This window comes from Mirounga leonina, unplaced genomic scaffold (genome assembly GCF_011800145.1).
Source record: "Mirounga leonina isolate KUSES-001 unplaced genomic scaffold, KU_Mleo_1.0 Mir_114, whole genome shotgun sequence".
Lineage (NCBI taxonomy): Eukaryota > Metazoa > Chordata > Mammalia > Carnivora > Phocidae > Mirounga > Mirounga leonina.
In genome coordinates this window covers 38,460,753-38,485,822 of record NW_023270265.1, presented here as the reverse complement: position 1 = coordinate 38,485,822, position 25,070 = coordinate 38,460,753, and the positions used below count along the sequence as shown (strand labels likewise).

General features: G+C 38.2%; 1 protein-coding gene across 1 annotated transcript in view; it reads right to left on the bottom strand.

Moving 5' to 3' along the window:
- Window positions 1-652: 652 nt before the first annotated feature.
- Window positions 653-25,070, bottom strand: part of FAM160B1 (family with sequence similarity 160 member B1) — a 33,764-nt gene continuing 9,346 nt past the window's right edge. The window contains exons 3-17 of the mRNA XM_035029715.1: window positions 23,261-23,430; window positions 21,481-21,585; window positions 20,914-21,036; window positions 15,790-16,083; window positions 15,404-15,600; window positions 14,232-14,346; window positions 13,588-13,664; window positions 13,313-13,505; window positions 12,964-13,133; window positions 12,440-12,583; window positions 11,458-11,548; window positions 9,254-9,397; window positions 4,509-4,649; window positions 4,046-4,149; window positions 653-3,944 (exon numbers count right to left, since the gene is read on the bottom strand). Coding sequence (XP_034885606.1) covers window positions 3,839-3,944; window positions 4,046-4,149; window positions 4,509-4,649; window positions 9,254-9,397; window positions 11,458-11,548; window positions 12,440-12,583; window positions 12,964-13,133; window positions 13,313-13,505; window positions 13,588-13,664; window positions 14,232-14,346; window positions 15,404-15,600; window positions 15,790-16,083; window positions 20,914-21,036; window positions 21,481-21,585; window positions 23,261-23,430 — 2,174 coding nt within the window. The 3' untranslated portion in view covers window positions 653-3,838. The remainder of the gene's footprint in view (window positions 3,945-4,045; window positions 4,150-4,508; window positions 4,650-9,253; window positions 9,398-11,457; window positions 11,549-12,439; window positions 12,584-12,963; window positions 13,134-13,312; window positions 13,506-13,587; window positions 13,665-14,231; window positions 14,347-15,403; window positions 15,601-15,789; window positions 16,084-20,913; window positions 21,037-21,480; window positions 21,586-23,260; window positions 23,431-25,070) is intronic.

Sequence of the window (25,070 nt, the reverse complement as noted above, 5' to 3'; positions counted from 1 at the left end):
AACTATTCTGAAAAACAGTGGCTGAAAGATCCTGGGTAGGTGGGATTAATAATTACGCTTTTTCTCTCCCTGGCTATGCTATGTATTACGTATTTCTTTCAGTTTCCAATCAGGGCACTTTGGCAAATACTCAAATGAATGGAATAAGCCTAGAGTCTAATTGTCTTAGGTGTCAGTTAAAGAAAAGTTTTTATATGCGTTACAAATATATTAAGAAATAATGCTTATAATGAATTGTTTTTCTAAGACTTGTATAAACACTCCTTCCTTTAAGGATGTGGTTATTAAGGAATGGGGTGGAGGGTATATAATGAGGCTCACTCAGGGGGATTTTTCAAGCTATACATTCCCCTGCCACAGATATTCTGATTCTCTTCCTTCTTGTTCTCTCCCTGGAATCAGTGCTATAGTGACCCATGAACTGTTTTGTGTCACACCTTTTTTTTTTTTTTTTTTTAAAGTGAGCTGTATACACAATGTGGGGGCTTGAACTCACGACCTTTAGATCAAGAGTCTCATGCTCCACCCACGGAGCCAGCCAGACGCCCCAATTTGTACCATACCCTGCTGTGCACGATGAATTACTGTTTTAGGCTTATCGGTGAATAAAATGTTTTCAATTAGAATTCTACAAAAATATAAGACACTTTGCTTAAATTACATTATTTATTTTTAGATTATCCCTCTTAGTCCTGCATGCATCATTAGCACAAAAAGTTGAACTTAATCACAACCTCCTTTTGAAGAGACGGTAGGTACACAATCACCATCTGAAGAGTTCTTCACAGATGGCCCAAGAATTCCGGCCTTGGTAATACTGTCAGTAACCTACACAATGTTCAATAGAAAAATTTACCAAATATCCTTTGTTTAATATAAACAAGGCAGGAGGCCAGAGTATTATAGTAACACTATTTTACAGGGCCCAGAAATATGATTATCTATCATGTTTTAACATATCAAGTGTCACAATGACATGCATATTTTGATTAATTATACAACCCAAAATATAACTGCCATATAATTTGTGGTTTTAGCACTTGACTGCAACTTCTGTCAATACCTGTGAACTTCATAATTAAATGGGAATTGTATATTCATGTGATAATTTATGGAAATATGTCACCATGACTTATGAAGTAATTCCATAATTTGTGCCCCGTAAAATTAAGTGTAACAATCTTTACACTAGCAACAGTGTAAGCAAGCTAAGGATTTTGGTCCTTTTGTGTGTGTGTGTGTGTATATACATACACACACACACAGACACACACACATATATACACATGTACACACACATAATAATGTACAATTAAACCAAAGGGCTATGAATCCTCTCATAGCTTCCATATTGCACAGATAGATACATTATGAGAACATTACATAGTTAGAATGTGAGTACTACAATGATAATTGGATGAGGACAAATCTGAGTTCTAGCAAGTGAAGGATGTGGCTCATTACTAAAAATAAAGTCAAAGACTATACTGTTAGAAAGTTAAAAAAAATGTGCATACCTATTTATACTGATGTGAAGCAGGGCTAACATTCAGCTTGGAACTTGCTATGGCAATCGGTTGTTAAGGTGCTACTTTCCACCCAACACAGTGCATTTGAGTCACTGTTTTGCAAGTACTGAGTAACAGAAATATTCAGCTTTCACAAGACAGTACGGAACAGACTAGTAGCACATTGTTTCACTGACAAATCCAACTCACTCTGAGAACTTGTGCTGGCTCTAGGTCTGTCTGAACTAAACAGAGAGAAGAAAGAAAGAGAAGCTTAGAAGAGAAACAACTCAGACCTTAAGCTTTAGCTGACTACAGCTCAAAATCATTACAATAACTTAGGAAAATTAACCAGCAGCATACACACACACAAATATAAAAGTTAAAGCTTTTCTGAGCTTGGTGTCATGTATTAGCTATAAGGTCCCACTGCGAAATCAAGGATAAAATAGTATTTGGCTTGAGAGGTAATTGCTAATACACCCATTGAGCACTACGAAAACATTAAGAAGTATCTACTATCTCTTAATGCCTTATTTTAAATAAACCTACATCAAAGTAGACTACAGCCGTGTCTAAAAATGGAAATGTTGCAGTGTTTCTTGCCTGGGCTGGTCAATAAATACAGAGCACTGAACAATGCTTTCCCATCATTAAAAATCATTTGAAGAAAATCACGCACAAAGTAACCATCTCCCACTTTTGTTTTTTTCCTTGTTCCGCTTAATAAATGTGCTTAGACTGAGCTAACAAAGATTTGCATTAAATTAGAAACGTAGTCTTAACATTGATAAGCATTCTAGAGCCAAGAATATTCATAATCTTTTGCTATTTTGCTCTTAATAAATAGCCAAAACTAACTATAAATCAGAAAAATACAACAAAATTAGCAGAAGGTGTAAAACGCGCTTCTATGCACGTGCCACATGATGTACATAACGCAAACATGCTACATAAAACAACTTCTTACAAGGAGCAGCGACACCTCCTTCCAAGCTGGAAATTTTGATAGTCCGCTCCCGGCAAATTTCAGTAAATGGAGAGGTAAAGCACAAAGCGCTGCTGCTTAACATTTCAACGGGAAGAGGAGGAGGAGAGGAAGAAGAAAGCTTAAAAGCAACATTTGAGTGACAAGCATCACTTAAAGGAGGAGTAGAAAGTGGATCAGCAAACAGCATTCTGTAAATCTAGGACAAGCACGCCGTGCACAGCGCAGCTCTGCTCAACTACCACACACAGTCCTTCATATAGACCCAATTTACCCAAATTCCTTAACACGTAAACAGGACAGACTGGTTTTCTTTTTAAATCTCCTTAGAATCATTTAAAACAAAAGACTGAACAAAATGGAAAAAAAACAAACAACTGTAAACACTGAGGAGGCCCACTGGCATTTTGATTGCTGCCGAAGGGTTATCCGTTCCCGCCTAGACACTACCATGCATTTCAGTAAGACATCAAATTATAAAGCAATTTTTATAAAGCAACTTTCAGAGAGGGACAGAAGAAAAAAAAAGGTTCTCAACCCAATATATGTTCATTAGCTTAAAAAAATACTATTTCAGCAAACATTACCAATGGTGAGCACAAATTCAACATTGTTGCAAAAATGACAGTTTAAATATACTGGGACCCATACGTGAAAATCAATCACTAACATGGCTATGTGCACCAAGAGTAAAAGAACGTTTTTTTAAAAAATATATATTATATTAATCAAGAACTTCTTTATCATATTAAATTGTTATTCTTAGAAAAGCTGAAGAAAGTTAATGGTGCTCTACACATTTTTATCTCCTATTAACTCATTTGATGGTTTCTGAATTGTATTTTTTCTCATTTACAGTTTTTTACCATATTTTGTTTGATAAGAATTGACCTTAAAAAGTTATAAAATTAGTTCGTTTTTTTCTTTGCTACTTATTAATCCAAAAGAATATAAGCATTTGAGTCCCAGAGAATGTCAAAATGCCTTGCTACCTAAAAGGATATTAAAATAACAGAAATATCATCAAAGTCATGACATCAGAAATTTTGCAGCTTTTCACACAGGCATTAGAAATGCTTCTTTCCTGAAGTTCCTTTGATTGTATCCTGGATTCAAGGACGTGCAATCTTACATACAGAACCATTACGGTAAAGCCAATGAAAACAACATCATACAACATTTTACTGAGAATGTCCGCTCAATGGGTTCTTAATGGTCCTGTCCAGTTTACAGCAGTACTTCATTTAAAAAGGCTTTTTATCCTCTCGGCTGGGTGAAGCGGAGTCTTTTTTGATGAAATGTACACTACAGTTCGGCTCCCTTAGTTCCTTGCAGGACGCTATCACGGTGTGGAGGAAGTGTGGTATTTCACAAACGCGATTGCCGCCAGTTCCTTACAGAACTCTTCCAACACGATCACACCCTCTAGCAAAGTGATGTGGTCAATGCTGGTAAAAGGAAAGCAAGCAGTCAGTCAATTCAAGATACTACCATTTCATCAAGTTTTGGTGACTTGTTTAGATCAAAAACATGTAAAACACTGGCTTACATAGGGCCTTCAGGTTCCAAGCCAAGCAATCGCTTTCTGACTAACAGAAGCTTGGGAGTAAAGTCTGGAATACGCTGGATTCGGACCATCAGGTCTCCGACAACCTGCATCAGAGACAAAAGGCACTGCGTTCCTGAAACCAATTACACAGGGATTTCCAGGATTAAAAAAAGACACTCAACTTCCTATTACTAAATGAAGAATGTCACCCTTCACTATTCACATAACGATCTTTGGCAGAGGACTCACACCTGTTCCTTAAAATATAAACGTTACCATTTAAAAGAATGGATTTTTCTTTTTTTCTCCACATGCTAGAGTAAAATAATGACTTCTTGACAGTATACAAGTAGTATTTCCCATTATATGACACTAAGCACATACAATGGTAAGGAATGTTAATGGACATGTGTATCACAGGTTTCATCAATCCTAGAGAACATAAACAGAACTAAGAACTCACCCTGACGATGACAGAGAAGAGGGATCTACAGCCAGAAGCAAGGTTCACATAAGGATCCAAAAGGTACTCGTGTATGTGTGGATGAGGGAAGAGGGAAAGTCTAGATAACACGGAGGTGACTTGTAAATTTACATCATATGGCTATGAAGAGGTAAAAAACAAAAGGACATTTGACATTATTTATCATGTATATACCTGAGCACTTCATTTACCATTTCAATGTGTCTTTTCAGGAAAGGAAAATATTCCATCTTATTCCTCCCTCCACACGCTCTTCTACAACGAAAACATTGATAACTAAGTTGGCTCTCACCGTCTTAGTCAAAGTACATATATCACAGTGCTAAAACTTAGGAGGAAAAAAAAGCATGCATATAGATATGTGAAAAATACTAATATATAACATAGTCATAATGCTTCTGTTTTACGCAGGTTGTTCTAATTAATGAGTGTTCAAGAGGTCATCAAAACTCACTGAAGTGTCATATGTAACATTAATAACAGCAACACAGGACACACTGAATAGAAGACCAAAGACAGAAAGGGAACTATTAAGATCTTTCAAAATATGGTAGTCTAATTTTAGAAATGATATTTTTCATCTTTTAGATTATTCAACTACTGCCAATTTATCAAGAGCATGTATACAATAAAATAAAGTCAGATACACCACAGAACCTTCTCGGCAGAAGGAGAGTACCTGGGGATAGAAATGACCACCACATGCCTCACAGTGAATGAAAAGGTTCAAAATGGTGATTACAGACAAGGATCATTTCATTTACACAAGAGCATTAATTCTCCCAAAACACTTACACATCTGGGTACAATTCCTCATACATTTTTTTGTACGCTGTATCACATTTTACTTGAATTCTAGTTTTTTTATTTTTAATCTGTTTACTCCACATAGAAAACAACTTGGAGATGCTTTACAGACTATATCAAAATCAAAGCAAAAGGTACACTGTACAAAAACAGTTGCTGTCATCGTGCCTAGAACTTTCAACAGAAATCTCATTCCTTCCAGCTTTCTTCTAAGCAGCCAAAGGAAACCGAGTGGCTGCGACAAAACTGACTTCCGTGGGAGGGCTGGGAGCAAGGTAGGAACCCGCGCTGAGGCTGGGGAAGAGAAAAGGGATTCTGGACGAGTGAATGTTAACCACAGACTCTGCCGGCTTCACTCCATTCACTGAGCAGCTGCTAAACCCTTGATATATGGGGGGCCTGGGCAGCTCAGTTGGTTGAGGGTCTGCCTTCGACTCAGGTCATGATCCCGGGGTCCTGGGATGGAGCCCCGAGTCAGGCTCCCTGCTCAGCGGGGAGTCGGCTTCTCCCTCTCCCTCTGCCCCTCTGCCCGGCTCATGCTCTCTCTCTTGCTCTATCTCAAATAAATGAAGAAAATCTTTAAAAAAATAAAAATAAGCCCTTGATACAATGAACACCAATTAAGAAGTGAACACTGGCATTTGGAAGACAACAAATGCTAGGGCATGTGCCAAAAGATAGCAAAAGTGCTATTACATGGAGAAACCACAAGTCCTGTGTTAGAAGTCCAAGTGTAGCGGGTTGGTTTGTTTTTTGGGGTTTTTTTTACCATGAGATTCGTGAACATGGATTTTCTGAACAAAGAACAACGATCCCTAAGTCACTCTTATTCACAATCAAGCCTCAAGCAAGACAAATGAAAGGAGATACTATTCCTACGGAAGGATAATTTGAAGAGCGTATTTTCCAACTTGATAATATGTGCAACAGAATATAGCCTCCAGGACTCACTTCATAAACAACAACGAATGCACATGAAGTTGTATTTTAGGCACAGAGGAAACATTTTTAAAAATCTTTAAGAAGAATGCATTTGGTAAAGCATGTGAACAAAATCACTTAAAATACAACTTTAGTACAGTTTTGTATGTGACTTGATTTCTGATAGTTCAGATATTTAGGTCACTAAATTCGCCATTTATAGGAGCTTCAATAAGTCAACAGAATTTGGCTTTCAGCAGGGATATAAGTTGCCCCTTAAACTTTGTTTTTCCTTATAGGGTGTTAGTTCGGTTTTTAGCTTTATCTGCAAGAATCTATGGCCTTGGTTGTTTAAGAAGTTTAAGGCTGACTCAGATTATATTTTAATGTGAAAATGAAAACAAATCTCAGCTACGCATAAATTGTTCTCTCTCTGAAATGGCTTCTACTTCATAATGGTAATAACTTTAAAACAAGTTGGCCTTTTTTCTTTAATATGAATAACCCTTTCTTGGGTTAACAGGAAGTGCTTATATCTATTATTTTGGATTTATTTTCTGCTTTTACATACAGTATTCACCTGAAACAAAACCTAACCAGATTTTTCTGACATATCAAATGGACTTGGCCCACCTTTGAGCTCACACTAAATATAAGGCCTGAATTTCAGGACAATAAACTTTGACTTAAAAGCATACTAATGACCAAAAAAACAAACAAACCCCAAAACAAACAAACAAAAAAACATACATACTGATGTCACCAGCAAACTCAGTCTCAACCCTTCTCCTAAAAGGCTAAATTTACAGAGAGCCAAAGTAATATGATTTAGTGATATTAAGTCAAAATTATGATAGCCTCTGAAATTTCTAAAAACTCCTGTACTTAACAAGATTTTGTATTTTTTAAAGTATTTTCAATCATTTTCTTCATTTAATTCTTACAAGCAAATCTAAGTAGGAGGTTACGGCAAGTAACACCAGCTTCACCTTAACAAGAAGAAAATGTGACAAGGGGCACAGTTGCCCAAGATCATACTCTTCCCTGTTGGGGCAGAGAGAAGCTGGACCTACCTCCCTACATTTTTCATGGTGTTCTTTACATTCTGCCTATGGACCTCAGCACTTTACTATCTTTATAAAATCATCACAAATACTACTAAATGTTTGTGTTATAAGGTATTTTCAGAAAATTAACATTGTGACAACACAACAGTATTATGAATGATTTCTCATTTATAATAATGCATATAATATATAATACATATATATTATATATAATAATTTCATGATTTCTCAATTATACATGCAGGAGACTAGCTACTTCACTAAATTATCTGTAGTAAATGTTTAATCCCAGGTTGGTTACCCTGACGCTATTTCTATACTAAGAGAACACAGGCAAACATGATCCTCAACAAAACACATTTAGAAAAGAGAGAAAATGAAACTAAACCAAGCACGCTCAGCACACCAGGACTCATGACTGTCTTTGAGATCTGACTACATAATGTTCTTACCAAAAAAGGCTTGGAAAATCAAGGGTTTTAAGACCAAAGGTTTGAGGCTGGGGCCTGTAGTGAACCAGCTGTAAGTCACATTAACTGCAACTAGGGATCCTCCCTGACAAAGTATGACCAGAAGTCAGTCTTGCCCAGCACTGAGGGTTACAGAAGAATGGTTGAGACAGTGTGCATGAATCAGCTCTGCAGTGTGACGTGCTAGCTGCTGAAATAAAAAGAACTTTAAAGCATTTCAGGATATTCTGCCTCCAAGGATCCTTTTATGTCAGCACTCCACAAACTAAAGGGAAAAATACCCACGATCCAAATGAAGCTTAGCAAACCAGCACAAAGAACACAGTGAACTGATGAACCCCGCTACCCAGGGGGCTTCCACAGCCAAGATGTGTACGATGTATATACAGCATAATGCCTACAAGAGCTGGATTTACCAACCAACCAAACACGAGAAATACAGCACTTGCTATTAAGAGGTTAAAAGAAAAAAGGACTTACTCTATCTCTTAACTGATTACTACCAGAAACAGCAGTGACTGAAGTCTAACCCTGTGAAATACTTCTTAAATTATAATTTCTTTATTTGGTTTTCTGGGAATTGAAGACAGCCTGCTTAGGGAGTAAATTTCTTTTACAACTCCCTATGCTCACATAAATATTTAACTAAAATGCTAAAAAAGAACAAGTACTTTAATAAACAATTTTAAATTAATTCCGAATTGGTTAAGTCAAATTTCTATGTTGAGGCAAGTATTACGCCAGGTGGTTTTATTTCAAGTGTATATCCCAGGGTGTAAAGCATTTCAAAGCTCTATCCTCACTCTGTTCATCTGTCAAGGAGAGAGGGAGGGAGGGAGGGGTTCTGTAATCCCAAATTCATTTCTCCTGACAGCCACACATACATACACAGCAACATACCAGCTGATGGTGCTTTTTATCTACCTTGGAATAAGTAAGTTTACCTTTTTCATTTCATCTCCCCCTTATGAAAATGAGTATCTTTCATAAGTTCTTTATCTGAAGAAGCAGATTCCTCTAATATTGTTCTGTCAGTTTAATGAGACCAGAGTGCTCAGGATTCAATTTGAAATGACATTTAAGGTCGTCTGAATTGAACTTTACAAGGTTGACTCAATTTGTATCTGTACTAACTGTACTAATAAAAGAAAAGGCTTTCTACGTCATACAAGGAAAGCATTCTAATCACCTCCAAAATGTGTGAAGGTTATTAAGAGAATGGTCTATAATGAGAAGTAAAATATATGATTATGGAACAGCCATCAGGCCGAATAAAGGTTTCGAACATAACAAACGCATCAGAAACGCACCACTCGCTGGCAATCAAGCTTTACGAAAAAGTCATCTAGTGGAAAAACTAAAAAAACAAAACTATTAAAGATCTAAACTAAAACTTGAGATGAACCCATGGTGAATGGTAACAAAATAATGTGAAAATTAGTATTTTAAAGCTTATTACCTGATCAAGAATTCTTCCCATTCTGTCAAATAAAACTTTCAAAAAATGACCTTCAAAGAAAGTAGCTTCTAAATTGCACTTTTCCAATGCTTTTGGAGACCCAGGCCACTCCCATCTTAAGCAGATAGCACAGTAGTCCCGGAACTAGGGAAAAGCATTTGCATCATTAAAGAACAAACCAGAACAAACTGAGATCAAACATAAATGATTTCCTCCAACAGGCATATAAGAACGCACATGAGTGCCAAGTGTCTGTTCCATGGGAGGCGCCCGTGGGAGAGGAAGGACTCAGGGAACAGGCTAAGGAGAGGGACAGGTAAGCTTATGATCACCAGTGCCAACGTATGTTGATGAAAACATAGGCATGTGTTTTCCTTTAGAGGAATTTAACTCTTATTTTTATCACAGATTCAGAGAAAATTTAAAAAGCAAAGTAAGCCCTAGCCACATTATCAAATCTATCTGAAAACATTACATGCAAATAGATGAACAGATGCATGTTGTCGGGAAGGCGGGCTTGGCTCTTCGCCGCTGCACTTCCACCACGGCCCCAGCGTGGGAGAAATCCGTGCTGCGTGGGGCGTGCTCCGCAGAAGGTTTGCTTCCCTCGCAGTGAGAGGAGCACAAAACTGAGAGTCAGCATTAGAACCCTGACTGCATTTAACTGAGCAAATTTTATGTCTGCTGAATCTAATAAAATAATCAGGGGTGGTATTTTTTTTTCATCTTTCTAGTAATTCATTTTTATTATATTTTACCCAAGTGTAATCTGTCTGGGACAGATTGGAAATAATAAGAAACTGGTCCTTCACTACACAGTTTACCACTGGGATAAACAACATGGGTTTTGGTAAGTGCAAGACCTCACGTAACAAAAATAAATTTGAAACGTCTTCCCCAACACATAATTTACCTGAGTTTAAACAAAAGAAATTTGGAATACAGTTTTCTTCCCCATTCTTTCCCTTTTCAGATTCCCCTTATTCAATAAAGCGACATTACTCTGACCTCTCTAGTTTGGAAATTACCTGAAATTAAATCATATTCTCACCATGAAGCACTAACTTCAACTTTTAAAAGAAAAACATATTCAAAACAATCAAAAAGCCAGCTTCTTCAGTACTTTGTGAGTTTTAACTAATTTGGCTTTCAGTAGTTTTCTATCCTAAACCACACCCCAATATTTAATAAAGCATTTTCCCATTAACATGTCTGAAATTCTCACCTAGAAATTAAACATTTTTTATCCCTCTTGTCTGTCTTCTAATATTTCTGAAACAATCCATAATAACTGCATTTGTAGAAAATGGAAATGGAACTTTACAGAAAGAATAAACGAAAAATCCAGTTGATACTCCTGAGATCGGTACCACTTGTCTTGCCTTCACTCTCTCGTCCCTGAAGGCGCCAGCTACACAGTTACTCTAGTCACTCGTGCAGTCATCTGGACTTGCGCATTCATGCTACAGGCCCATGCAAATTAATTATACAGAACTGTACACTTCAATCTCAAGGATTTAAATGAAAATTAAATGTGCATTTTTCTGACTTGAGACATTTTAAAATTGGGACTTCTGTAAAATGCTAGGGAGAGGAAAGAAGACCTTGAGAAGGCCATTTAGGTTACTGCTTCGGAGAAGACCTTTCAGAGAGTCCTATCAGGGAGGTAGCAAGCTGCGGGGGAAGGGAGTAGTGAGCGCACGGAGTGAGGGAGCGAGGCACTTGTACGTAACTGTTCAGGTGAGAAAAGAGGTGGAGAAGGGTACAGGGCAATGCCTGTGGACTAGGAGTAAGGGTGGGTGGTGGGTAGAATCATTTAGAAGTTATGTTTTGGATCAGTAGGGAAAAGCATAGGGGGGCAGATAGAATTTAAAGTATAGAAAGAAAGGGAAGACGGAGACAGAGAGGGACAGAGGGAGACAGAAGAGAAGGGGAGTGGTGGGGAGGGAGACACAGGGGAAGGGGAGAGGTGGGGAGGGAGACATAGGGGAAGGAGAAAAAGGAAGGGGAGAAGCATAAAGAAATTTTGAGACAGAGAGAGTCAGTAAGAGGCAAAGTAAGGTCACCTGCCTGAAGTTAAAGTAACAAGAGGGAGTTCGGGTCTCGTTGAGGGAAACCTTTGGAGAAATGACTGTGGGCAATGGGACAAAGTGTGTATGTGCACTCATTAGATTTCATTTCCAAAAATTAACTACTTCACTTACCTGCCTATGAGCATCTCGGAGGTAGGTGTCATATCCAGTGCCCTCGACATGGTAGGACGATTTTGCTTCATCGGGTACCAGACAGAGAAAACTTAAATGAGAAAGCCATAGTCAATAACAGAAATACTCCCACAATTCAGTATCTTTATACCTTAAACTATTGAATGATATCTTCAGTTTAGGCAAGTGTTGATGCAAATGGAAACTTGAAAAATGAAATGATACATTCTTAAGTCCTTAATCTTGAATCAGTTTTACTGACTGATTACTCTTTCATATCTCAAAGGTTTTATTTAATAACCACTCATTCCACTTAAAGTAGAAGTAAGCCTAAAACGATCTTTTACATTCCAGCACAATGACAGACTGCCATGATATCTGTTAACGTCAGGAAACTGGCTTTTAAGTAATTGAAGATTTTTATGCACCCTAATTTTGCATCTTGAGCCACATGCAATTTCTCTAAAGTCACCTGCCAGAACCAGGCACATCAGTGACAGCGCTGTGAAGGAAGAAAGAGAACATCAAGGGAGAAAGAGAATATCGCCAGAGAAAGGGCACTTAAAAAAAAGAAAAAGAAAAAAGTAAAACCACAAGTATCAAAAGGGAATGGCCCCATGCTTAGCATACGTGAGTACATGACTAAGAAGTGCAATTTGTCAAACTGGACATTCTCCATGTTGTTCCAACTGAGAATAACTTAAAATTATTTATGTTAAAAAAAGCAGGGCCATCTGAAGGTTCATCTAACCACTATGACCCATTTTTGTTTCTATGTTAAGTAGAGCTTTCCCCCTTTGCTATCGATTGTTGCCCCGAGGCTGTCACTTGCTATATAAACATGACAAAAAGCAGATATAATTTAGATTAAAGAAGGGAAGATTGAATTTACAATATATCTTTGTAACAATCTAAGAACAGAACTATTATGGGTTATAAAAACAGCAAAAGAAACATAAGTCAAATTTATATGGCAACTTACCTATTTACAATTTTATGGACTTCAGTTTTCCCATCATTTTTGGGGTGGTCTGGAGTAGCAGGGGGTGAAGAGCTAAGCCACTCCTGATTTGACAGAGTGTTATCCGGCGAAATGTCAGTAAATAATGGGTCTTCTTCCAGATCTCTATGTTTAATTTAATGATGCATAAAAAAGACAACATTTTATTACATTTCTCTAAACCAATGAGATTCTCTGTCATGTTCTTAGAAAACATTACATGGTTTTGCTAATAAAAGAATTAAAGAATTACATTTTATAGGGAAATTAACATTTTATACGAACATCAAACTCCAGAATATATTGATTTTGTTCCGTTTAATGAATACCACTTGTGATTTAAAGGTATGATGATATCATGGCATCTAAATTTTATTTTCAAAAATCTTGTAAACTGTTAGAGGCATTTTTTTTTTTTTTTATGAATAAGGGACAGAAGTAGGAGGAGAGAGAAGATGACAGTTCTGTAGGAAATGCTAAGCTTGCACGGCTGGGTGGGGACTTACACGGCTCCTGCTATCAATCCATTCTCCACCACATCTTTATCTTCTGGACACACAGGCTTATACTCGGTATAATTTCTTTCTTCGAGATTCCTTAGGACCAAGTTGTAAAGAATGTGCTCGTTGGGTTTTTGTAAAAGATGTTCAAACATTCTTAACGTCATTATGCTTATCTGAAACCAAAATGATAAAGGCTAACTGAAAAACATCTCTGAATAAATGATTCTTCTTGCCATCCTGTAAGTCATGCTTTTGATTTTAAAGCCACATCAAGAAAGAAGCTATATTCAAAACATCACAAGTACATTAAAATTACGCTTCAAAGCCGCATTCTAAATCTGTCATAGCTTACCTCATCAGATATGTGATCACAATGCTCTATTAACCTATGTCTTAAAGGGTGTCTGCTAACGTCTGCCAGAGTTTCCGGTTCCCTCTGTTCTCCAAGGATAAAAAACACCATTTCTTGAAGCAAAACATCAGAGGTTACTTGCCGAACAATGCGATGGAGCAGAGCAGTTGATGTTAGAATACCCATCTCAGAACTGGGCACAACAAACAGGTCATTAGTGGGGAAAATGACATGAAATAGCAACTTTTTGTTTTTTAAAGGAAAAGGCCACTCACGTTTGCATCAACTGAGGTTCCATAACTCCGATAAAAAACCTTTCATGGACAGCTTTGGCAAGAGTAATAGCAGCAGTCTAGAATACGGAAAGAGCATCGCTATCTTTTTTTAACGGGAAAGAGAAATTAATTTGTAACATCAATAAGTCAGTTTGCATTCTCCATTTGAATTAATGTGGAAAAACAAACTTGCCTATTGAGACTGTCAATGGCATATAAACCTAGATTAGATGCCGGCTACTGGGTCCTTTATATTTTATCTACATTTCCAGGAACAAGGTGAACAGGACAAAAACATTATCCCAATCCCATATAGTATTAACGTCTCCCCAAAGAGGAGAAATGGAGGGAGGCCAATGTCACCTTATGGAGCTTTCTGTTGTAATACTGTAAATACAACTTTCTATTGCAGAACTTGAACTGTGATTTATTCCAGAGTGGTACTACACACACACACACACACACACACACACACACACACATGCGCGCGCACGTTTTCTTGTCTTATTTGGTTGTATTTATTTTACTGACTGTGCTATCCTAAGATAATTAAGACATATTCAGGGATATAAACCGAGAAAATTTTACTTAATAGACATTTACATTTTAAAATTATCAGTAAGTAACAAAAAAAAAAATCAAACCTTTTGTGCTTCCTTTATAAGTTGATCACAATAATCAAACCAGGAAAGAAATGAAATTAAGGCTCGTTTTCCTGGAAATGCTGAAGCATCTTCTTTATGACTATATGAGTCCAAGCTGTAGGACGCAGAAGAAATGCTTAGTCCAAAGTAATCCCAAAGCGTTAATCCAATTTAGCGCATATGGAACAATGAAGGCCCGTGAATGAACTTATGCAGTAAGATACACGTATACAGGCAGTGCTGGATGACCACCAGAAGCAGGTTTTATAAAAGTAAGCCAAGGATTAGAGAAAACCTTTCAAATTAAAGCTGTAAATAACTTTCACTCATTAAGTGGGAAGAGGGAGACTAACACAGAATGGAACTGCAGCGGAAAAACCACACAGACAGCTCCTGATGCTCCCGTCGTAAATTTGACCAAGTGGCAGGAATGAGGCGTGGGAGGTTCTCAGCTGCTGGGGTGGAAGAAAGGGTAAAGGAGGGTGTGCAGAAAGAAACAAGTGGCCTGCTTCTCTTCCTGCCTTAAAACATCGGACAGCAGTAAAGTTAACCTGTGGCTCTGCCCTACCGATGTTGGCAGGATATCGGGTGGGAAAAGACTAGTAAAAACCAAGGAAGAGTTAAAAATACACAGAAAAGTTATAACGGGTTATTATACTAAAACATTAGGCAGCTTATAGATGATAGGATTCGGGGTACTTTTCCTCATGCTGCTTATAAACCTATAAATGTTCTGCGATAATCACATTTTCCTATGAGAATCAGGGGACCCCTAAAAGATGGGTCGGAGGGGAGGGTCCATACACGCGGGCCACAAAACTGAGACTGCCCGAGAGGCATATTCATAAAAGGATGTTCCTTCTTTCAGGCATCAAAAAAAAAAAAAAAAAAAAAAATCAAAGTTACTGGTTTTAATGTAATTAAGGTCTTCATTATTCATTACAATGGAAAAATAGCTTAACTATGTAACAGCTGGATTGTTCCCACACCAGTTCACTCCTGACTGGCCACACATTTCAAACACGCCTCAGAAAAGAATCCCATTTAATGATCGCAAGTAATGTCACATTTTCCAAAACTGAAGATTTAGATCCCTGCACAACAGAAGCGAATTTACAGGTACAGGTGTTAAGAAGTCGCTTCTGTGGGAAAGCACAAGCAACGGTCCTTACCCCCAGTTAATCGCTTCCACTGTTTCAATATCTAACGGGTCCACGGACTGAGGTAGGGCCTTGTACAGGGAGGCGAGTCTGTCCGTCAGCAGTTCGCACAAGCACGTGCTCTGCGTGAGGCACCTGGCAGCCGCGGGCTCCGGCAAACTGACTAACAGCATCAAGCCCTCGCAGGCTTTCACAGCTATCCGGCCATCCTGCGGGAAAACACACGGACCCCTTCAATTCTTGAATTAGACGTATGTCAAGTTGTGTGGAAAAAATGCAACTTAAAAAGAGGTGATGCTTTACACTAAAAGAAGACCAGACTTTCGTTTTTGTTGTTGCTCTATTTCAAATGCACGTAACTGTGATCAGGTAAGCGGGGAAGAGTGAGGAAGACTCACAGGACTCCTAGTGAGATTTAACAAGGAATTCACTAAGTTGTAATCCTGGTTTGGACGAACAGCCGTGGCCTCAGGCAGCGGGCTGACGGCGAGGTTCTCCAGGCTGGCGGACAGCTCATCCATCTGCTGAGGAGGCTCATCTTCCGTCTCGGCGTGCTCCAGCCCCACGGCACCAGACAGTTCCTCTGGCTGACAGAACTGGCCCGTGTCTGTGGACAAGGAATGCTGACCTTTCAGGGAGTCTTCTGAAATTACATCTGGTGTGCCTCTGGAAGCCAATGACTTCAACTTATTCTGAAAAAGAACGCATGTTCTGTAAGATGCGTATCAAACGGCTTATAAAATAGAAACCGTGTTTTTATCGGTTTTTCTATAACTCACGTTCAGTGTCTAGCCAATGTGGCAATAGGTAAAAGTGTTAGGACCAATGAAAATACTCAGACGTCAACAAGCTGTGTTTTAGATATTTTAAAATTGCCCAGGCATTTATAACACTCTTTACACTAAGTACAAAACGGTTTACCATGACCAAAAGCAATGAACAATATTAGTGATAACTATATGACTACTGCTAAAAACAACTGATGTTAGTGGGGAAAAAAGATTCAGGAGGTTTCAATTGGAAATAATCGTCTTCTCATCACTGGGCTACTGAAAATACAGAACCTCGATGTTGATTCTTCTAAGATCAGTTTTCTAAGATGATTTTTCTGTTTCCCCTGTACCTCTGCTTTATAAAAAGAACTCAATACTCTCAGGACCTTTTTATTAGTGTTCTTGATGAGAAAAGATTTACTTGAAATGTTGGTCCCACCTCCCCAATACACACACACAAACACAAAGAGAATCTTAACTGAAGCAGGGCGCTTGGGTGGCTCAGTTGGTTAAGCGTCTGCCTTTGGCTCAGATCATGATTCCAGGGTCCTGGGATCAAGTCCCACATCAGGCTCCCTGCTCAATGGGGAGTCTGCTTCTCCCTCTCCCTCCCCCTGGCTCGTGTGTGCTCTCTCCCTCAAATAGATAAATAAAGTCTTTAAAAAAAAAAAAAAAGGAATTGTAACCAAAGCAAATCATTTGTTTCAGGGGAGAAGTGTTTTGCTTTCCATTTGAACCTAAGAGCAAAAATCAAATCACACACACAGGTTAGAAGTCATCATCAACCAGCTTCTCCTCAGGGGCCTCTCACCGTGCTTCACCCACCACAGAGGTGCATTCAGTACTGAATGAATTCAGAGTTCTATTTCCAAAGTTATATTATAGTTACTAGAAATCACTTTTATTACAGTTAAAGATATAGTTTGGACCAATCTTCTTGAGAAATTGAGGCCACAGCACATGTTAAAATAAAACAACTACTCCAAACAACTTCCCAATTTCCTATAAAATCAGTTGCATATCACAGTCCTTACGAATGTGAACACTCGATTCCATCTAAAATACTAGTAATATTGTTGGAAATGGTACCTCAGATAAGAATGGCAAAGGAAGAATAACCTTGGACTAGCATTCACTTCTCAGACGAGTGTTTCTCAAAGTGCGACTCAAGACAAATGAGTCACAGTCGTCTCTGGATATTGATTTCAGGTGTACAATGTCGTGATGGAATCTGCATTTTTAAAAAGCTCCCAGGTGATGAGGAACTGCTGCCTTGTCTTACACTTTGGTTCTTACTGAAACTGTTCCCTTTCTACTTCAAGGGTTTTAATGATAACCACAGCACATTTATATACATAACCCCCAAATCTCTTGAACCCAGACTTCCCTCGCAAATCACAGATTTGCAAGATCAATGCCTGCCAATTATCTCCATCAGGATATCAGGAGGACTCAAAACATCCAGAACTGTAACTACCATCTTTCCCTCATTCCCTCAAAATAAGCTCCCTCGGGGCTCCCTTCTTTCTGTTAGCGACAACCTTCCTGGTTCAGAAACTCAAGCACTCATCATCCTTTCTCTTACTTCCTGCACAAGACCACACAGAATCTACCTCTGGCCTCTCTGGAATATATTCACTTCGTTCCATCTCACTGCCTCCAACTTATAGTCCTTGCCCCTTCTCGTCGGGGTTACTCCCTCAGCTTCCAAGTTGGTTTCCTCTGCTTTTCTTTTTCCTTTAAAGGAATCCACTGTACAAGATGCTGCCATCAATCTGACTTAAGGTACAGACATCATCATGTAATAACATCCCTGCTCAAAAACCTTCGGTGGCTCCCCAGTGACTTCAAGTATGTTCAAATTCTTCATCCTGCCATTCAAAGGTTTTGATCCTAGTCCATCTCTCCAGGCCCTTTTCTTATCACATATCCTAATTTTATACTGTTTCATGAACACACCACAAACTTCTATATCTTCATTCCCTTACGTATGTTCACCCATTCTTATCTGAAAATCTGTCAGGGCTCAAATAAAAGATAACCTCTTCTATGAAGCCTTTCCCAACGACCTAGAGCAGATGTGATCCCTTCATCCTAGGAAGACTTAAGGCACATTAACTTTGTACCCTTCTTAGGATACTCACCTTACTCCACCTCAGATTATAGCCTGAATATTAGTCTTACCCTTGTCACCAGACTATGAACTCCTTTAGGGCAAAGACTGTTCCTAACTCACTTATCATAGGCACTTAAACCATAGTAGATGCACAGAGTAGCTGCTTTACATGAAAAGAGAGATTAGATTTCAGGGGATACACGCCTGAGAACTGCAAAGTACTTTTATTACTCTCTGTACTTACAAGTAATATAGCTGCATTTCTCTGAAGATTCATTCAGTAAGTGTTAATTAAGTAGTTATTATACATTATACTGGATACTAGAGAAGTTGTGGAAGCCCAAAGATTCATGAAACAGTCCTTGCCCTCAAGGAGCTTATTGACCAGCAGGAGAAAATAAAATACATTTAAATAACTCTAATGACAGGGTGACTGTAACAACCACATTAAAAGCTTATGAATAGTCTTGAGAAAATGGAGATGCCTACTACCTCAGGCTGTGGAGAAGTATGCGCTTTAAAACTGGGCGTTCTTTGTAGTGAGGTCTAAATGTAACTGTCTCTATGAAGACAGGGAAACAGAGGACACCTATATCTCCATCAGCATATGTATGCCCATAAATTTTCTCTGCTTCTGATCGATGGCTGTGTCCTTCTGAATGAGTTTCAGGGATTCTGAGAAAAAGTCCTTAAAGCTCAAGCGTGGGCAAAAATCCATGCATCGAAAGTAACTAGGTATCTAAGAAAACTTTAAGTAACTAACGTGAACTTTGAGAGGAAAAATCTCAGACTTAGCCAGATTGAGATATTTGATATATTTATATCAAAACCTAAAAAAACCTGTAATAAACCCTTAAAATCTGAAATCATAAGTGTATTCCAGCCATTTTGAAACAAACCTTCAAAATATGATGCCCATCATGAAAAACTGGCATTCAGCATCTTTATCACTACCTAAAAAGTTAAATGCATGCAATTTTGCAGCTTGGCTGCTCACCTATCTTCAGTAAGAGTGTAGAAGAGGATCTTGGGTGACTTAGTCAATAGAGTGAAACGGAAAACAAACCCACCTACTAGAACGGCTAAAATTTTTAAAAACAAGACCCTGACAACACTCACTGTGACAGGATGGGAAACAACAGGAACTCTCATACGCTGTTGATGGGATGCAAAATGATAAGGGGTAAAACAGTTTGGCAGGTTCTTATGAAAATAAATATATACTTGCCACAGGATCCAGCAATCCTACTCTTAGGTATTTACCCAAGTGAAGTGAAAACCTAAATCCACAGAAAAAAACCGCGTGTGAATGTGTATAGTGGCTTTATTCATAATGCCCAAACTGGAAACAACCCCACGTCCCTCAACGGAGGGATGAATAAACAACTGCGATATATCCACGCCACGGGATATTACTCAACAGTATCAGGGACCAAACTCATCTTTGAATCTCAAATACATTATGCTAAGGAAAAAAAAAAAAGGCAGACCTGAAAGCTGATCCCATCTTTGTGACTTTCTGTAAAAGAGGAAACCTAGGACAGAAGCACATCAGTGATTGCTGGGGACAGGGGTGGAGGGAGAAGGGCTACAAGGAACCCGCCGGAGGGTGGCAGACCTGCTGGGTCGCTTGATGGTGGTGGTGGCTACATGACTGTGGGTTTGTTAAACTCAGAGAACTACAGACCAAAGAGAGCAAATTGCACTGGACCTCACTTGTACCTAATCTAGGGAAAGAAAAACAAAAAGAAAACCAAAAAGATTTTTTTAAAAACCTAGCAAAATTAATTTTTTCTTTTCTTTTTTTTTTAAAGAATTTATTTATTTGAGAGAGAGAGAGCATAAGTGGGCAAAGGGGAAGAGGGAGAGGGAGAAGCAGACTCCCCGCTGAGCAGGGAGCCCAATGAGGGATTCGATCCCAGGACCCTGGGATCATGACCTGAGCTGAAGGCAGACACTTAACCAACTGAGCCACCCAGGCGCCCCCGCAAACTAATTTTTCTACTATATTCCTAAATGACTTCACTGCACAAAAAAAAGAAGTGAATGACAGAAGAAAGTACACAAAGTATTTTCTAATTTAAAACTGGGAGTAAAACCCAAAATATCAATTGATGGAATACGTAAAGTATGATCCAGTGACTATGGCTAAGAAAAGACAGGGCGGAATACTAGAGCGACTGCGACTGCTGTACCAGGCTGGAGAGGTCACTCGGGATTGTGCGCATCCTGTCCCAGTCCGCACACACCATCCCTATGGACCCCAGGCCAGATTACCCGCGCCCCACGCTAGAGCAGACTTGGCTGATAACATGATAGTTTATAAGCTCCTGTGACTCACTCTCCCTGATTTTCCCCTTCAAGCTGCATCCCTGCTAAGCCTTGACTCTGTATTTGTCCAGGCCCTGTACTGCCCTGTAGATCGGCTCAAGTACTTTCTCTGAAAACTGGCCTCCTCAAAATATTTCAGGTTAAAACAAAACAGTGATCGTCAATGAAAAATAATTCTGGGAAGTGAAACAAGCCATATGATACCCACAAAATGTAATTCCTTCTAATATTATTTACAGAATTCAATTCTCAAAATAATTTTAATATAAGCATGCTTTGAAGGTTGACAAGAAGTACCATACCTCCAGAAAAAAATTAACCAAGTAGGGATTTTGTTTCAGCTTTGCACATACAATACAGAGAAACTGGATTTCTTCATTTTCCGTTGGTGTTGCAAGTACTTCACCACATAGTCGAATTAATTTCTGTTAAAAAAAATTTTTAAAAATGTTTCAAACTTGGGTTACTTTTTACAGGTATGTAAATAGCCATCTGTTTGCCTTAAGAGTATTTACAATTTTCATATAATGCAAATACCTTGCATTCTGCAGACAGAACACTATTTACCATCACCTCTAACAAAAGAGATTTACTAGTAAGTTTTTCAAATATATTACCCTAGAAAATTCATAAGCACACAATAAACCCCTTGAGATGTCATAGAGATAAGTTAAAGGAAAAACTAATGTATAAAACTTTAAGAGAAAAATAGAGTATATAATAACCAGAAGCTCAAGTATTTGCTAATTTACACATTATTTTCAGAATAATTTCCTTTATTATTTTTCATCTTAGAACAATCACATTAAATTACTTATACACGAAAAGAAACAGAACCCAGTGCTGTTTGGAGAAGGAGAAGAAAATACCTGCACTGGCCTGTGGACGTTAATGTGTGGGAGCAGCGGCTGCTGGATCCTCCCCAGGAGTTTAGTGTAGAACACCAGCACCTGCTGCTTCATCCCTGGGGGACACTGGGCGCAAAGAACAGAAAAGCAAACAAGGGAGAACAGATGATACAAACACACTTACTTAAAAAGCTTAAAGAATAGGAATGTGAACGTATTTCACCCTCAAAAGTCAATGCAACCAGCCAATTAATGAGTCTTTCAATATAAAATTCTCCATCAAATATTAATGACTGGTATTCTAGAAATAAAATTACATCTGGGACTATATAATACAGCCAATGGAACCGCAGGCCGATGTAATGACAGCCAGCATGGTAACGACACGCTGTTGAAATCAGTTTGGTTTGGGCAACATCAACCTGTTTGTATTCTAAATGCTAGGGTAACCCCGAACTATTATGGTTAACTCCATGGCTGTTCTGCATTAGTTGCAAAATTATTTACATTATGATTATTATAAACAATGAATATTCAATAAAGAAGTTCTTATAACATGCCATGCTTTAAATCTTTGCTGAAAAGTAGGTAAACCTGATGACTGCTTACGCTGTGGGTTAAGAGAGCACAAACTAACAAGGTTATATGTTCTATCACTAGCCTGCTTATACTGTTTGCAATTAAAATACAGTCACAAAATGAGCATTTCCACAGCATCCTCATAGACATGCTATCTGGAAATGGTATAAACGATAATCTTATGCACAGTATTTTTTTTAGATAGCAAATACTTTGCATTATTCAGATAAACCCATAATATTTACAGTCACCAATATAAAAATTAATTTGCCAGTGCTACAATTATTGACCTTCACTCAAAAATAATCTGTATTCAACTTAGTGTTGTACCGTCCCTCTCTCCACACGATAGGGGAGCAGATACCCTGCCTCAAAAATATAAATTGCATGAATTTAACTTAAAATGAATTGGGAGTACTACAGACTTAGTTAAAAGGAAAACTTTCTGTAATACCACTATTCATAACTCTATTTGGTGTTCAAACATGGTTTTTTTCCAGTTTGATTTTCACATATATTATAGAAATTCACAGAACAAAAGCACAGATTTTGAGACTTGGGGGAGGCCCTTCGTGATCACCTGTTCGATTGTTAAAAAGAGAAAGATTAACCAAAGGGACGTTCAAGGTCACAGTGTGTTAGTGGCAAAACCAGGCCTCCCAACCGCACTCCAAAGTTCTTCCCTTTCCCTCACACCCCCACAGGCTTTGAAACTTGCCTTTTTATGTAGTTTTAAAGTTTCCTGGTACAGAATATTATTTATATCATAAATACCAGTTTTGCAAAGATTTCTCAGGATTCATGAGGCCTAAAAACTTAACGTGGCTCCACTCATCGGTAGAAGTAACATCAGAATAATCAGTGACATTTTCTTTCTAGATTATGAAAAATAAGCCCTATTTTCCTAACCCAGTTTACACTGGGTTCCTTCTCACGTCCTTTGATTCTGAGTACATGCCCTTGAGCGTATTTTCATAAATGTTTACACTAATTCTCAGCAGCCTGAGGACCAGTTGTCACCTAGAGCATCTGGGGGCTTTGCTGGCTCTCTGGACAGTCACATTTGTGCAGGCTGCACGTTTTCTGTTTTTCACAGTCCTGACTTGGATCCCACCATGCTTAACACATACCTCTATAATTAAATTTAGTACTTGCAGCTTCTTTACCTCTAAGACATTAATGCATGTATTACATGCCCAAGAACATGTGCACAGGAACTTACATCAGCTTTTCCTAAGGTATATAACGTTTCCAAGATCTTGTGATGAAGCAAATATTCCATACACGGCCCTGTCACTCCGAACTCTCGCTCCCGTTCTTCCTGTAGCAAAATACCTAACATCTGGTCCAGATGAGAGGGAATATTTGTATCTGTCACTGGGGCTTTATCATCTAAATAATAATAAAAAAAAAATTCATCAAACATTCAAACAATTTAAAACTGCCTATTTGTACCTAAAATGCCCTTGATATTTCTCTATTCCAATTCAAAATGAGAGAAAAATCTGAACTACACACTAAAGTGGTATATAATTGGTATGTAATTATCTTTGGTATATAATTATCTTTGCCAGGATGTAGGTGATTCTTTTTGCCACGTTCTTATTCAAAAATGGAATCAATATTCTGAAATATATTCTATTAACTAATGTCTATGTATAATTCAAAATAAGAGCCATTTATACAGAAATGGGGACATGATCAAGAAAAATACACATAACATCAAAATTTTGTATACACTTAAAATTAAAAACAATTTTTTTTTCAAACAGCTAGTTCAGAAGTTCTGAACTTTTAGATCTGAATTTTAAGTCTCTTTATATAGAAACAGGTTGGCCTTAAACATCAAGCTGAATTAGGTAGGATACATAGAAAGGGCAGGTTCTGTTTTTGTTTGCTACTGAATCATGTCATAACACTGGGAAGTCAGACACTTACAGCCCCTAATTCATCTCCATCTGTGAAAACAGGAGGAGCCCAAAGAACAATTTCCGGCATCTCTCATGAACAGACAACTATTCCCAAAGCCAAAACTTCTTCTCAGGAGAATTCTTATTAAGCACTATTGATTTTTTAAGATAAAAATCCATTGATACTTTTTCGAGTTCACAGTTGGGACTTAAAAATCACATGGTTTTCTCAACTTACCCTTACTGTACGAGGGCTAAATTGCTCTTAATAGAATGTTTAAATACAAAATATACTTGGAAATGCCAAGTTCCTATTTATGTCTCTACTATGATTTCCTTAGTACTCCATACTATGTGCAACACAATCCTAGTATGCTATATATTTGATGATGTTGCTTTGCCTGTATGTGTGCACATGTACGTACGTACACACAAACACACACACGCGCACAGTGTAAACCGTAACACTAAGCCCTATAGAGAAAACAATGGAAAGACAGGGGTCACCCTTGTTTCCAAGGATGACACATGTACCAAATTTGATATACAATGTGGCAGGTACTAAAAGCATGGGGCCTTGAGTTAGACAACTTGCATTCAAATCTTGGCTCTGTCGCTTGTAGCTGGATGACCTTGGCAAACTATTTAAGCCTCCGTCACCACCACCTGTAAAATGGGGGTAATCAACACTAGGAAGTGTTGTCATATGATTTCAATGAAACCATGTGTGTAAAGCTCAATGCCTTCGCACACAGTAAGAATTCAAGAAATGTTAACTTTTGATGTTTCATTTTGTATTCTTCTAAAACGAGTGGCCAGCCACTAACAGAAGATAATTTGTAAATTTATTTGAAATTTGGGGTTTTTTTTTTATGTTTTTTCCTCTTTAATTGCAGACTTTATATAAACACTCCAGGAAAGAATGAATGTTCAAGTATGGTTTGATTACAGTTATCAATGGAGAAAAATGACCAGAAAGGCTTTGTAAATTGAGAGACAAATGAATTGTAAATGTGACTTGACAGGATTAAAATCCTAGCTCCCTAGAAGGCAAGACGTAGTTTTTGCCCTCTACCCCCTTCACTCCTAAGCTGCATGTAGGTCTCTGTGCCTCCATATGCT